We start from the raw sequence: 14396 nt of genomic DNA, 5'->3' as shown, positions 1-14396 counted from the left end.
AAAAATCTGAAACTGCATACATTATAGGAGTGGTTTGTGGAAGAAATACAGAATTCCAATCAAAGAACCCATACCCAGAACAATGGCTGAAATCAAAAATATTACCAAGTTAATAATAGATTAAAAAAAAACTATCCAGTGTCTTATATGATTCCTTATTATGACTGCTTCTTTTAATCTACCAACCAGATAAGAGGACTTCTATTGTACACACATAAAGACAGACGGATTTTTTTCCCAAGGAAAAATTTTAAGCACACTTGAGGGCAATACAGCATTAAGGGGAGGGAGACAATACAGCACTAAGCTGGGTTTGAATCTCTGCCCGGAACGAACTTCCTCTGTAACTTTAAGCAAGTTAATTAAATCTCAACTTTTCTCATCTAAAAGTGAGGTATTAAACCTACTTCACAGGGTTTTGAGGATTAAATGACAATTCATGTATTTAGAATGGTGTTTGGCATATGGAAAATGCTAAGTAGAATGTGCACTGCCAGCAAAAGACACGCCTATTCTCAGCCCTTACTGAAAAACGTATCAATTTTAAGATTGAATAATTTAAGCCCTATCATGAAGATAACTCAGTAGAACACTAAAAGTTATGCAGTGCTAGGCAGAGTACTGAATTACTTCTAAGTAGTTGCTAACCAAAGGTGGTATGAGAATGCCTTAGAGTTTTTCTCAAATTGAGAAGCCCAGGCTCTATCCCAGTTGCATCAGCCTCTCCAGGGTCCAGGTATGCATAGAGATATATAACAGATATAATTTCTATTTATACTTTTAATATATTTTTATATATATTTATATATGAAGTTTCACAAGTGGCTCTGATATGAATCGCTGATGGACTGTTAAAACTATTTATGCTTTAATAAAAGACTACCCAATTAGTACTTACTCAAATATGAAAATAGCACTAAAAAAAAAGGCAGATTAACATTAATCAAATCACCAAAATAAATTTAGTGAAATTAATACTTGCAAAAACTATAAGCAATGTATGAGTCCAGTATTTCCAGATTTTTCCCATTCAGACCTATCAACCCACATAGATACATCAACACCATATCACCTCCCCAAGTGTCACTCCTTTTTTGCTATATTAAAGAGAACTTTAATAAGTTTTTGCTGTATTAAAGAGAACTGTAAGACATACCATGTCAACATTACATTTCTAACTCCGCCTTCACATGTTTAGCTTGGAGACGTCTCTAACATGCTTCTAAAGCAGGGTTTCTCAACCTTAGCACTAGTGACATTTTGAGCTGGGTGATTTGGGGAGATGCGTGGGACACCCAGGCTGTCTGTGCATTGAAGATATGTAGCAGCATTCCTGGCAATTATCCACTAGATGCCAGTAGAATCTCACCTTACTCCAGTTATGACACCAAAATGTTTCTGGACATTCCCTAATGTCCACTGGGAAAGGAGGGGAGATGGGTGAGAAATCACTCCCAGTTGAGAAACCACTGCTCTAGTGAATGTTTTTCTTCCTGGCTGTCTGTAGACAATTTTCTCTTTTCTGAGCTAGTGTATTATCTCAATTTCTTCATACAGGACAAAATGAGCAGACCTGAAAAAAAAAAAGGACTAGCTGGTGTTTTTCAATTGCAAAAAGAAGCAGTATGTTAACTAGTCCAAGAACTTCTCACTTAGCTATCACCAACACATTGGTAGAACTGGGTCTCAATGCCCATTCAAACATTTACCAGCTGTGTGGCCTTGAGCAAGTCACTTAACCTCTCCCAGTTTCATCTGCAAAATTGGAATAAGATCTACTACTTGGCAGAGTTGCTACATTAAAGATAATTTAAATAAAATAGTTCTGTGTCTAACACATAGTAGAACTATAATAAATGATATCTACTATTATGTTAATACCATAAAAGTTGATAGCACTGAAGGATATTGTACACCCTCTGCAGTACTTATAACGGCACTCCAAATTTATTGTGTATTAGAATCACCAATGACATTTGTTAAAAACTGAAGATGCCCAAATCCTATTCTCTGAGAGATCCAGGAACAAAACTAGAAAAACTGGCTGAGAGATTTTTATATTCTAATTGACTATGGTGTATTTTCACACTGTTGTAAAACTCCACAGCATGCTAAGACACATGAGAGTAAGTAATACATGAAAACAATTGAACCGCGTAAAATATTTGCCATATAGAACAAAAACTACTGTAAAATGATGTTTTAACAGTTTATTTTGAAGGTCATTTTAAAAACAAAGTTAAAGACAATCTGAAAAAAAATTGCACGGAACACACTCATTAAATAAGTTTGTGATTAAATCAATAAGGGAAATGATGTCTTCTGCAACTCCAAAATAAGTTCTGTTGTCCTGAAGGTTCTTATTCTTCCAAAAAGGTGGGGGAGGGGGGGAATCATGGCAATTAAAGCTGCCTCTTAATCATGTGAATCTACAGTAGAAACCAAATTTTTCTGTTCTTCCGAATAAGTCAGTTTCGATCTTCAAACTGTGCCTTGTTTTTTAAAAGATATGATGCTAGAAATTCAATGGGATTTGGTGGTCTGTAAGGGAAAAGAAATCCAAATTTTAGAAATTTACATTCTAGATGCATTAAATGTATTGTTTCATAAAATCTTTTTTTTTTTTTTTGGCTGCACCATATGGGATCTTAAGTTTCTGGACTAGGCATTGAACCTGTGCCCCCTGCAATGGAAGCATGGAGTCTTAACCCACTGGATGACTGCCAGGAAGTCCCTTAAACATATTTTAAAATTAAGCAGTGGGTAGGAGGGGGAGCTGGAAGAAGGCAGTCAAAAGGTACAAAATTCCAATTATAAGTACAAGGGATGTAATGTACAACATGACCATAGCTGACACTTCTATATGACATACAAGAAAGTTGTTAAAAGAGAAGATCCTAAGAGTTCTCATAACAAAAAGATGTTTTCTTTTTTTCCCATTGTATCTATATATGAGATAATGGACATTAACTAAACGTATGTGGTAAACCATCATGCTGTACACTTTAAACAGTGATCTATGTCTATATTTTTCTCAATAAAACTGGAAAAAAAATTTAATAAAATAATGTTATTTCACATTTATCACCTTTAATATGTTCTTTTTGCTGATAAAACAGGTCCAAAGATGAAAAGTTGGGGGAACATCAATTTTAAACTCTATTATAAAAAAGTATATTTAGAACTGATTTACAACAATCTCTAAACATTCTCTTAGCACTTTAAACAGCCTTTTGAACTAACTAGACAGAGACAATACTTGTTACATAATAATTTGATGGATTATTTTGCTAAAATGCCTTACAATAAATGCAAAAGCTTGCATTTATTAATAGAATATTACTTGAAAACTTTTTCAAATTTTATTCTTCTAGAATTTAAAGTAATATTTAGAATTTCCAATATACTGGCCTTCTTTTACAGTGTTAATTATTAGTCTTTGAGAAAAATATCTAGGCAAGAATACTGGAATGGGTTGCCATTTCCTTCTCTAGGGGATCTTCCCCACCCAGTGACTGAACCCACATCTCCCATTTCTCCTGCATTGGAGGAAAGGTTCTTTACCACTGTGCCACCTGAAAGCCAGTTACACCCAATAAATATTGACTAATGTAACTTATAAAAAATTTTTCTTATTGATTTACTTATGCAAAAATAATTTAGGTAGAATTACCAGGGAAAAAACATGTACAGAACAGAGAAAAAACTGTAATCTTGCTAACAAAAAAATGTAAATTAAAACAACTTGGTAAAAAAAGTTTATAACACACATGTAGTTGAGGCTATGATGACACTGGAAGAATCTTAAGGATAAACTTTTCGACGGAAATATATTATTATGGGTCAGACACCATAAAAACAGTCATGTCACTTGAAATAGTAAACCAACTCTTGGGTTTTTATCATAAGGAAATAATTAAACAAAAACAAAAGGAAATGAAAGCAGATAAACTACTTGGTGACCAACAACAATAAAGGAAATTGGACCTAAATGTTCAAAAACGAGATATAAAATTACATGTATACCATGATTACAAATATGCACATGATCTAAGACTAGCAGAAAAATAAAATGTCTGAACTGAGGTTATGTCTGACTTCTTTTTAAAAAATCTTTAGTATCTATAAGTTCCTTATACAGTAAAAAAATAACTACACATAACTAATGATATTTCAACCAGGGAAGTTTTTATTTTGCTTTCTCTGGTAAGCCCATTTGCAGACAGACACTATTATCTTACCTTTCCTTTGCAAGTACAGCAAGTCCTTGTAATAAGATAGGCACAACTGTCTGATCCAGATAGGCACGAGTTGGCAAAGACTGGAGATCGACTTTCTGTTTTGATGACTTTTCTGCGTTAATTTTCTCATTTTCTACTATCCTCTAGAGAATTCAAAAAAACATGCATAAATATTAAAACTGCAAATCTCTCTGCCAAAATAAAATCAGACCCATTTCTAAATGTCATTCAAGAATTTCCTGAAGGCACCATAATATCTCATCCTTTTAATGTCGTATCTCCAGATCCTACACTCACTTTCTCTCTTTGCCTTTTTTAGGAGCAAAAATAAGTACTTTTTCTTTGAGAATATCTTCTTACAGTGTGCTTCAAAAAAATCTGGACATGACACTAAGTAGCACTGAATCACAGTGAGAAAACTAGTCCTGTTTCAATTTTTTCATCACAGATAATATCAAGGACAAAGTCTCAATTTGATACTAACATGTCTCTAACACTTCTGTAACACTTGCTAACCTCCCTTCTTAAGACAGGGAGCAGGTTTCAGGCTCAGAGGCTTCAACAGACAACAGAGTCTAACTAAAATTTATTACCTCTGTTTTGTAGTCTCTGTTTTGTATTCCCTGTTTTCATTTTTATAGTTACCTCTACCACAATGCGGAGAAAGCAATGGCACCCCACTCCAGTACTCTTGACTGGAAAATCCCATGGACGCAGGAGCCTGGTAGGCTGCAGTCCATGGGGTCACTAGGAGTCGGACACGGCTGAGTGACTTCACTTTCACTTTTCACTTTCCTGCATTGGAGAAGGAAATGGCAACCCACTCCAGTGTTCTTGCCTGGAGAATCCCAGGGACGGGGGAGCCTGGTGGACTGCTGTCTATGGGGTCGCACAGAGTCGGACACGACTGAAGCAACTTAGCAGCAGCAGCAGCAGCAGCAGCTACCACAATTGAGAATGCTTTTCCATTTATGTTTCTTTTTAAAATAAATGCATCTCTGATTTTTTTAAGTAAATTTAAGGAAAAATATTAAGTAAAAATAGCCAAAAAACAGAAGAAATGACTAATATGGGAAAGATCATTACTGTGATATTTAAATAATGTTTAGAAAATGATGACTTATACTTCCTTCACCTAAGAATCCCCATGTGAAAATTCGGGCCTTTCATATAGACTCATCTGATATCCAGAGTATCAAAAACTGCTTTACTGAAAAGCTGTGCCTTCTAAAAATCTACCATTTCAGAAATTTAGAAATAAGTGGCTATCTCCAAAGATGAAACACTATTAAAAGCACTTTTATTTAAAGAACTTTTGTTCCAATCATACCAGAACTGGATATAAATGAGTCAATAATTATAAAAACAATTTTTCTATACTTTTTGGACTTAATAAAAATAATTATATACATTAATGAATGGAATAGTTACTTTATTTGCCCATGAATTAAGAAAATTCTTGTTCATCAGTAAATTTCAACAAATATATGATTAAAACTAGTCATTTACATGACATCCCAATACCTTAACAAAAAACAGCAATACCTAAGCAACTCTAATAGATCCTATAATAAGCTCCTTGACAAGTTCTCTCATTTATATCATTTAAACATTCACTAAATACTTACTATGTACTGTAATGCTTAATTTTAGTAAAGTCAAAATCCTAAATTAATCTAAAAAAATTTTCAGTTGATCCCTGAACAACATGAAGGTTTGGGGCACCAACCTGTTCTGCCCAGCCAAAAACCCACCTATAACTTACAGTTGGCTCCTCCATATCTGTGGTTCTGTATCTACAGTTCTACATCCTTGGGTTCAAGCAACTGGAAATCATGCAGTACTACAGTATTTACTATTGGAAAAAATCCACATTTAAGTGGACCACGCAGTTCAAACCTGTGCTGTTCAAGGGTCAAATGTATATCCAAACTAACACACACACTCATAAGAGATTCTTTTAAGAGTGTAGAACATGGAGAAGGAAATGGCAACCCACTCCAGTATTCTTGCCTGGAAAAGTCCATGGACAGAGGAGCCTGGTGGGCTGCAGTCCATGGGGTTACATGACTGAGCATGCGTGCATGAGGGTGGAGGGAGATGGGTTGGTAGCAATAAACTGGTAGAACTAAAAAAAAAAAAAAAAAGAGTGTAGAACAGTGACCACAAAAATGGGAAAAAGTGAGGTGAATCCTATGATTGCCACGCTTACTACATCCTGCCTGGAGAACTTACAATGATACCCAGGAAGAAGGAACCAAGCAGAGCCCTGCAGTCTCCCTAAGTTGAGAAGACAGAGTTGAAAATTCAGAGAGACCAAGGGAACTAGAAATTGCAGAGCAGAGTGCTAAGAGGACAGTTTCACAGAAGGGAGTTGATCAGAAAGAGATGAAGAGGTTGTCTCCCAGTCTTTAGGTGAGTACTAGCTGGAGCATGAGTGTGAGGGAACTACCCAAGGCCAGAAGGAAAAACCACTTGGAAGAAGCACATGGCACAATCCTCGGAGCTCACACAGGCCAGGAGTAGTTCACGGTCCTATGACCCAGAATGAAAACCTCGTAATACATGAAGCATTGGGCAGAATACACAAGGAAGAAATTAAGCATGAACTAAAGGCTAGTTGGTTAGTCGCTCAGTCCTGTCCGACTCTTTGTGACCCCATGCAGTGTAGGCTCCTCTGTCCATGGAATTCTCCAGGCAAGAAAACTGGGGTGGGTTGCCAAAGGCTAGTCTGATCCCATCTGAAAAAGCTTAAAGGCAAACTTCAAAAGGATCAAAATGTTTCCAAATAACTTGACCATGTCCCAGAACAAATCTCAAGAAAGTTTGAAGAAATGCAAAAAATGCACCAGCACCCAATAAAGTGCATAGTGCAAAGCTTTCAGTAAAAATTACCAGACAGACAAAGAAGCAGGAAAAAACTACCCATGACGAAGAGAAAAACCAATTCACAGAAACTCAGAAATGATACAGATAGCATTTGCAATGCCATTAAGCTAGTTATTATAATATATTCCATATGTTAAAGAAGAAAGAGGAAAGAATGAATAAATTAAGCTAACAAAATACTTGAAAATATTTGAAGAAGTGTCTGAATTTTCATCTCATAAAAACTCTAAATGCAACGATCCAAGAAACTCAATGAATCCTAAGCACAAGAAACATTAAAACAAACAAAAATTATGCCAAGACACATCAAAATCAAGTTATCTAAAACTTAAATAAATAAAATCTTAAAAGCACAAAGAGAAGACATTTAAATATGGAGGAGCAAAGAGAGTAGTGATAGAACACTTTTCATCAGAAACAACATCAGCCAGAAGACAGTGAAGCATATTTACACTCAGCAAATACACCTCAAAACAAAGGCAAAATAATTATACCTTTTTAGACATTCAGAACCTTAAAGAATTCCTTACCAGCAGACCTCCACTACAAGAAACGTTAAAGACAGCCCTTCAGGAGGATGGGAAATGATGCCAGATGGGAACCTGGATCTACACAAAAGGCTGGAGAACCCAGAAATAATAACTATATGGATAAACGTGACTCCTTCCTCTTAACGTTTAAATATCTTTTAAAGAGATAATTAGACAGAAGTGAAGGGAGCACTTCCAGGCTTCGCAATCACCTGGAGCGGACAGCGTTAGGTTGACCTCGCTGGGCCTTTTTCTGCAGCTCTGCCTTTGCTCTGGTCTTTCTGGAAATCTTGCTGGTGCTGGACAGCCTCCCAGACGCGTGTGAGGGACCCCCATAGTGCATACATTCCCCAAACGGCCCCCAAGGGGCGGGCACAGTGCAATTCTTGATGGCCAGTGAACTGAAGACAACAATGTGGCTTTCTGGCTTGGTCAGTTTACTGTTCTGTTTGTTTGTTCTGCCTCTTGCTGGGTTGCGTGAGGCGGCAAGCTGTTACCAACGTGCTCTGCTGGCAAGTGCTCTGACTAGTGCTCTCAGGCTGCACCAAAGATGACTTCGCTTCCAGTTAAGCGGAGCATTCCTGGCCGGAGCTTTGTAAGGGGACTGCTGGCGCTACCTGTTGTATTCGCTCATCTTTGTCAATTCCTCCAGTTACAATGAATATTCTCCCAGTCTTGTCATTTTCTAGGCTTCATGCTGCCACATACTGGAAAAAGGCACTTAGTGCAAAGGGTTCAAATAGTTTATCTCTACTGAGACCGCTCTTCCATAAATTAAGCACTAATCAACAGAATATTCTGAAATTCATTGCTTGTCATTAAATAATCTTGATGCCTGCTACAGTTTTTATGCTTTTTTAGTGGCTAAGAAAGTTTGCTCCAGCTTTTTATATACTATAGATTTCTCAATACCGCTCTCAAAGAAATTCATATCATAGGACGTTAACGAATTGAGGGCTGTTGTTAAATATCTAATAATGAAACCTGCTTGCCCACTGTTTGTGAGATGATTGTCTCCAGAGCATTGCCTTGATGAGCAGACTAGCACTAACAGTTGCATAGTTTAACATCCAGCTAAATTATATGTAATATAAATGAGTATTATTAGCAGCTGGTACTTCTGTTAGAGATGGTTAATTCCAGGTGTAAAACTGACCTCAATGCAATTTACATAAATGCATCTCAAAAGAAAAATAATCCTTTTCCCATCATGCTAAATCAAACTTTGAAACACTGAGGAACTTTATTGTAATGTGTTGTTAATGGTTAAGTAAGTTTAAATCTTGTGACAAATGTATTAAAAATTCTTTAGACTGGTGTGCCTTAATCATGAAGTACATCTAATTCTCTTGTAAAAATAGCTCTAAAATTCGTTTGCACCTAATTGGTAACCTTAATTTGTATCTGGCATGAGTTGATTATGGTAATATTAACGTGTAAATTCAGCATATTTTGAGACAGTATTCTTTTGCCATTCAGTAATTTTGGGTGATTTTAACAAAAACACTTCCCACTGTGTTTAATTTCAAATTTTTTCTGAACCAGCCAAGTGCGGCTTGGTTAGGACAGATTTATTTTGGATGTATCATTATAATAGGAATTCTATATGTATCTTATGCTATGATCCTCCAAATTTTTATTTTCACAATTACTTCTGTGGCTTCGAATTATTTTTTAAAAGGTCCCACTGTAAGCTTGTTTGTTAGCCAACTGGGTAAATATCTGTGGTCACCTAGCATTTTACATTAGCAGTAGTCAAGACAGTTTTCCTTTCAGAGACCCACTGAGTAACATTTCTCAAATACGAAATCTTTTTTTTTAGAAATGTGCACACACAGGTTTTAGTAGTAGTTTACACAATTACTTAGATCAGATTCTTGACTGATAGTTTTCTCAGTTTCCTAGGCCTAAATTTTCACAATTACATCAGTGCAGATGCCCTTTGAAAGGCCATGTAACGGAAGATTTAGCATATGACTAAACTTGGTATCTGTTCTAAAATAATAATGAAGATTATGTATACTCGCCCATCAAATCTGATTTCAAAGATTTAATAGAAAGGTTTATAGGTAAGGTTATTGATTGAGAATGGGGCCAGAGGAGGAATTAAGGGGTAAACAGTGTACATTTCTATTTTGCAATGCAGAGATAAGTTTGGGGGAATTGGATGTATAATCCAACTGTGATTGAGTTGTATGTTTAATATATTTGTTGAGCTTCCATCAACTCCTTTATAAAATTCATTCTGATCTTTATTACTGCTGCATGATCGGAAATGTTTAAAACACTGCAAAATGTTAATACTGAGTAATATAATGGTTTTTGTAACCAGTTTTCTTCTGTGTATGTAACCTGGATTTCTCAAATACACTCAGTGACTAATCAGTAACATCAGTTTTCTTTTTATTCAACTTTTTGATCCATAGAAATGTGATACTTACTTGGTAGCTCAACTGTAACCAGCTATTTTTGTAATTTTGAAATATTTATCTACTACCTTAGAGAAGCCCATTAATATACAGTTGACTGTGGAGGAGGCAGTCTCATTATCATTATGTAATCTGATGGTTTTAAAAATTAAATTTTCTAGAGCAATAAAGTAACTATAATGTTACATAAACAATTTACAAAATTTAAAATAAAAAAGATAATTGACTTTTTAAAGAAAAAATAAAAACAATCAATTGCAGGGTTTATAACATATGCAGAAATATGTGCTAACAATAGTATAAAGGCCTGGAGAGAGAAAATGGAAGGATACTGTTGTAAGGTCCTTATACCATACATGAAAAGATATGATACCACTTGGAGGTAAATTGTGGGAAGTTAAACTTTTGTACAAGTCCTAAAGCAACCACCAAAAAAAATTATGTCAATAATGGAAATAAAACGGAATTCTAAAAAGAAAAGTAGCAGCTGTAGAACAGTGATTTCCAGACTTTGAGATATCACAAACAAGTAAATTAACAATAACATATTGAAAGAAGGGACTAACATAAGGTTGTTAACTCTATTTTACCAAGTAAAACCTCACAAACAAACAAGCATAATTATTATTTTACTATCACCATTAACTCATAAAAGAACAGGCATTTTAAAATTATGGAAGCAAGAAAATCAATCACCAAATAATGTAGCATCATCATTCATTCACTCCCCTTTCCTTTTTTCTCACTGTACTATGGAAATTGGTCTGAAGGTTTGGAAAAATGTATTTGGTATCACTGTATCATGGCTCTGCCTCCATATACAAGCACCAACAAGAAAAGACTGCATGATGCCTAAAAACAATCCTCTTAAATGACTAAAACACTAAGTGGCATAGAGTATCTTCATCTGATTCAGCACAGCAGTTCAATTAAAAACTGCACCATGAATATTCAAATTCTCTTAACCCTGATATCAAACCAATAAATAATCCTGGCAATTTACAGGCACAGAGAAGTCACTCCCCATGACAGGGAATTCTGGAGTTGATCAAGATCAGCAATATAATTTAATTCCACCTCAAAAATGTCAGCCTGCCTAGGTTTAAAACACAGTTCACTTTCTTCCTGGTGAACTTAGACAAGTTAGTCAACTTCTCTGAGTCTTACAAGACGGAAAATACACGAAAGTTACTTAGCGCTAATACTAGTACTTATTACTATTATTACTGTACTTGGAAATGCTCCTGCCCTCATTTATCCAAACTTAATTACTGATGTCTTTCTTTCCCCCATAAAACACACACATTCTCTATATTCCTAACCAATCCCACCTAGCTCTGGTTAATTCAACTGTTTCAGCGTTTATTCATTCATTTACAAAGTAACCTCTTCTTTTAGAAAATAACCTCTTAATACCTGCATGAAAAAGTTCTATAAAAGTATACCTCCTTTTGTATACGGTTTTGCACATGTACTCTCTGAATTCAGATTTAACCATGTAAGGCAAAAACAGTGTCTATTACCTGTGTTATAGCTTCCAATGTCTCCTGCTAATGAACTCTGCAAAGATATCAACCTTGACTAAATGTTGACTTCACCAGCACACTATCCGCTACAAAAATAATGGGTTTCCTAATAGTAATGTGCAGTTTTTCCACTGCAATATTCCAACAGAACATAAACAGCCACCAAGCAAAACGATTCTGACAATCTCCGTTAGTAATATATTTTTCTTTCTCTATATCATTTTCAAAGTTCAACCTCTGGACTCAGCTAATATGTACGTCTACATACCACAAAGCATTAGTGCTGCTAATAAAATAAGCTGCCCATAATTTGACACTATTTGGTTCATGATGATAAAGTTTTCCCTTGTGCAAAGCAACCTAGCAAAAATGGATCCCAAGTTTTCTGCAGCTCTTAAGAGACGCAAAGATATGGCACAGGAACTGAGCAAGTTACCTCAACGTTGTCTGTGAGACCATATTCAGAGTGGGGATTTTCTGCAACCTAGAAAACAAAACACAAGTCACAGAGGCATCAGCCACTCTTCCTTACTGCACACCGCCACCATAAATCCAGGGCCTCCTAGTACCTGCGTCTGTCCCTCCAGCATCTGCTCTGGCTCCATGGCGGACCCTGCAAGTCACACTCCCCGGATACCAGTCTTGGAAAACAAGAAAAACCGTGAGTTACCCGGGTGATTTTAAGATGAAGACGCCAGGATGCAGCCCAACCCAGTCCCGACCCCGCCCCTCACCCCCACCTGGGCGCGGGAGCACCCCGAGCTGTAGAGGAGCAGGATGGGACAGTCCACGACCTTGCGCCCGCATCAGGTCCGGAAGCTCCGCGGTACTCCCAAGAACCTAGAAGAGGTGGGGAAAAGGGAAAGGGAGCTGATTACCCGCGCCCAAGCCGTTCGTTCCTAAGAGCCCTGCACCGCGCCACCAACTCCCAGCACAAACCGCTTCCGCCGTAAGTGGCGGATGTCGCACGGCTGCCGCGCCTGCGCAGAATTGCAGAGCCGGGCCCGCGAAGGACCCGGAGGGTTTTAAGTATAACGTGCTGTCTACGGTAAGCACCGTCCTGGCCAAGGTGTGACCCGGGATCTGCGAAACAATCGTTCCATGACCTCCCTACGGTGAGCAGCCGCCACCCCACCTGCAGACCCAGTGAACAGACCAGCTGTCAGGGGTTCGGCCGGCCATGCCTCGGTGCTGCCTGAATTCTGTCGAACCTCTTCTTCGCGGAACCGAAAAAACTTGCTGAATAATTCTTACGAAAAAAATCTTAGACCCAAACTCAACAAGCCGGGAAACAATATCAGTTCAGTTCAGTTCAGTCGCTCAGTCGTGTCCGACTCTTTGCGACTCCATGGACTGCAGCACGCCAGGCCTCCCTGTCCATCACCAACTCCCGGAGTTTACTCAAACTCTTGTCCATTGAGTCGGTGATGTCATCCAACCACCTCATCCTCTGTCGCCCCTTCTTCTCCTGCCTTCAATCTTTCCCAGCACCAGGGTCTTTTCAAATGAGTCAGTTCTTCGCATCAGGTGATCAAAGTATTGGAGTTTCAGCTTCAACATCAGTCCTTCCAATGAATATTCAGGACTGATTTCCTTTAGGATGAACTCATGGATCTCCTTGCTGTCCAAGGGACTCTCAAGAGTCTTCTCCAACACCACAGTTCAAAAGCATCAATTCTTCGGCGCTCAGCTTTCTTTATAATCCAATTCTGACATCCATACATGATTACTGGAAAAACTATAGCTTTGACTAGATGGACCTTTTTTGGCAAAGTAATGTTTCTGCTTTGTAATATGCTGTCTAGGTTGGTCATAACTTTTCTTCCAAAGAACAAGCGTCTTTTAATTTCATGGCTGCAGTCACCATCTGCAGTAATTTTGGAACCCCAAAAAATAAAGTCTGACACTTTCCACTGTTTCCCCATATATTTCCCATGAAGTGATGGGACCAGATGCCATGATCTTAGTTTTCTGAATGGTGAATTTTAAGCCAACTTTTTCACTCTGCTCTTTCACTTTCATCAAGAGGCTCTTTAGTTCTTCTTCACTTTCTGCCATAAGGGTGGTGTCCCTGCATATCTGAGGTTATTGTTACTTCTGGCAATCTTGATTCCAGTTTGTGCTTCATCCAGCCCAGTGTTTCTCGTGATGTACTCTGCATATAAGTTAAATAAGCAGGGTGACAATATACAGCCTTGACGTACTCCTTTCCTGGTTTGGAACTAATCTGTTGTTCCATGTCCAGTTCTAACTGTTGCTTCCTGACCTGCATACAGATTTGTCAGGAGACAGGTAAGGTGGTCTGGTATTCCCATCTCTTTCAGAATTTTCCACAGTCTGTTGTGGTCCACACAGTCAAAGGCTTTGACATAGTCAATAAAGCAGAAGTAGATGTTTTTCTGGAACTCTCTTGCTTTTTCTATGATCCAGTGAATGTTGGCAGTTTGATCTCTGGCTCCTCTGCCTTTTCTAAAACTAGCTTGAACATCTGGAAGTTCACGGTTCATGTATTGTTGAAGCCTGGCTTGGAGAATTTTAAGCATTACTTTACTAGCATGTGAGATGAGTGCAATTGTGTGGTAGTTTGAGCATAATTTGGCATTGCCTTTCTTTGGGATTGGAATGAAAACTGACCTTTTCCAGTCCTGTGGCCACTGCTGAGTTTTCCAAATTTGCTGGCATATTGAGTGCAGCACTTTCACAGCATCATCTTTCAGGATTTGAATAGCTCAACTGGAATTCCATCACCTCCACTAGCTTTGTTTGTAGTGATGCTTCCTA

General features: G+C 37.6%; 1 protein-coding gene and 1 pseudogene across 2 annotated transcripts; one reads left to right on the top strand and one right to left on the bottom strand.

Annotated features, from left to right (window-relative positions):
* Positions 1-2195: 2195 nt before the first annotated feature.
* DPY30 (dpy-30 histone methyltransferase complex regulatory subunit) lies at positions 2196-12566 on the bottom strand. Of its 2 annotated transcripts, none has more exons than XM_081590317.1 (5): positions 12494-12566; positions 12185-12256; positions 12052-12099; positions 4242-4384; positions 2196-2541 (listed from the first exon to the last, which is right to left on the bottom strand). In XM_081590317.1, exons 2-5 carry the CDS (start codon positions 12218-12220, stop codon positions 2469-2471), a joined length of 300 nt encoding a protein of 99 aa, XP_081446443.1. In that variant the 5' UTR covers positions 12221-12256; positions 12494-12566; the 3' UTR covers positions 2196-2468. The 2 variants fall into 2 exon arrangements, with proteins under 2 accessions (XP_081446443.1, XP_081446444.1); XM_081590318.1 differs by lacking the exon at positions 12494-12566 and adding an exon at positions 12356-12455.
* LOC145544524 (transmembrane protein 33 pseudogene) lies at positions 5950-8722 on the top strand (annotated as a pseudogene).
* Positions 12567-14396: the final 1830 nt, after the last annotated feature.

This window comes from Giraffa tippelskirchi, chromosome 4, assembly GCF_054371585.1.
Source record: "Giraffa tippelskirchi isolate mGirTip1 chromosome 4, T2T-mGirTip1v1.2.pri, whole genome shotgun sequence".
NCBI classification, from domain to species: domain Eukaryota; kingdom Metazoa; phylum Chordata; class Mammalia; order Artiodactyla; family Giraffidae; genus Giraffa; species Giraffa tippelskirchi.
Note: the sequence above shows the minus strand (reverse complement) of the source record. Positions and strands in the feature narration are given on the sequence as shown.

Excerpts from the sequence above, each read along its gene's own strand:
- DPY30 (XM_081590317.1), bottom strand. The coding sequence starts at position 12,220 with ATGGAGCCAGAGCAGATGCTGGAGGGACAGACGCAG. Across the intron at positions 12,100-12,184 it reads TGCTGGAGGGACAGACGCAG|GTTGCAGAAAATCCCCACTC; the intron begins GTACTAGGAGGC and ends TTTGTTTTCTAG. Across the intron at positions 4,385-12,051 it reads GTCTCACAGACAACGTTGAG|AGGATAGTAGAAAATGAGAA; the intron begins GTAACTTGCTCA and ends TGAATTCTCTAG.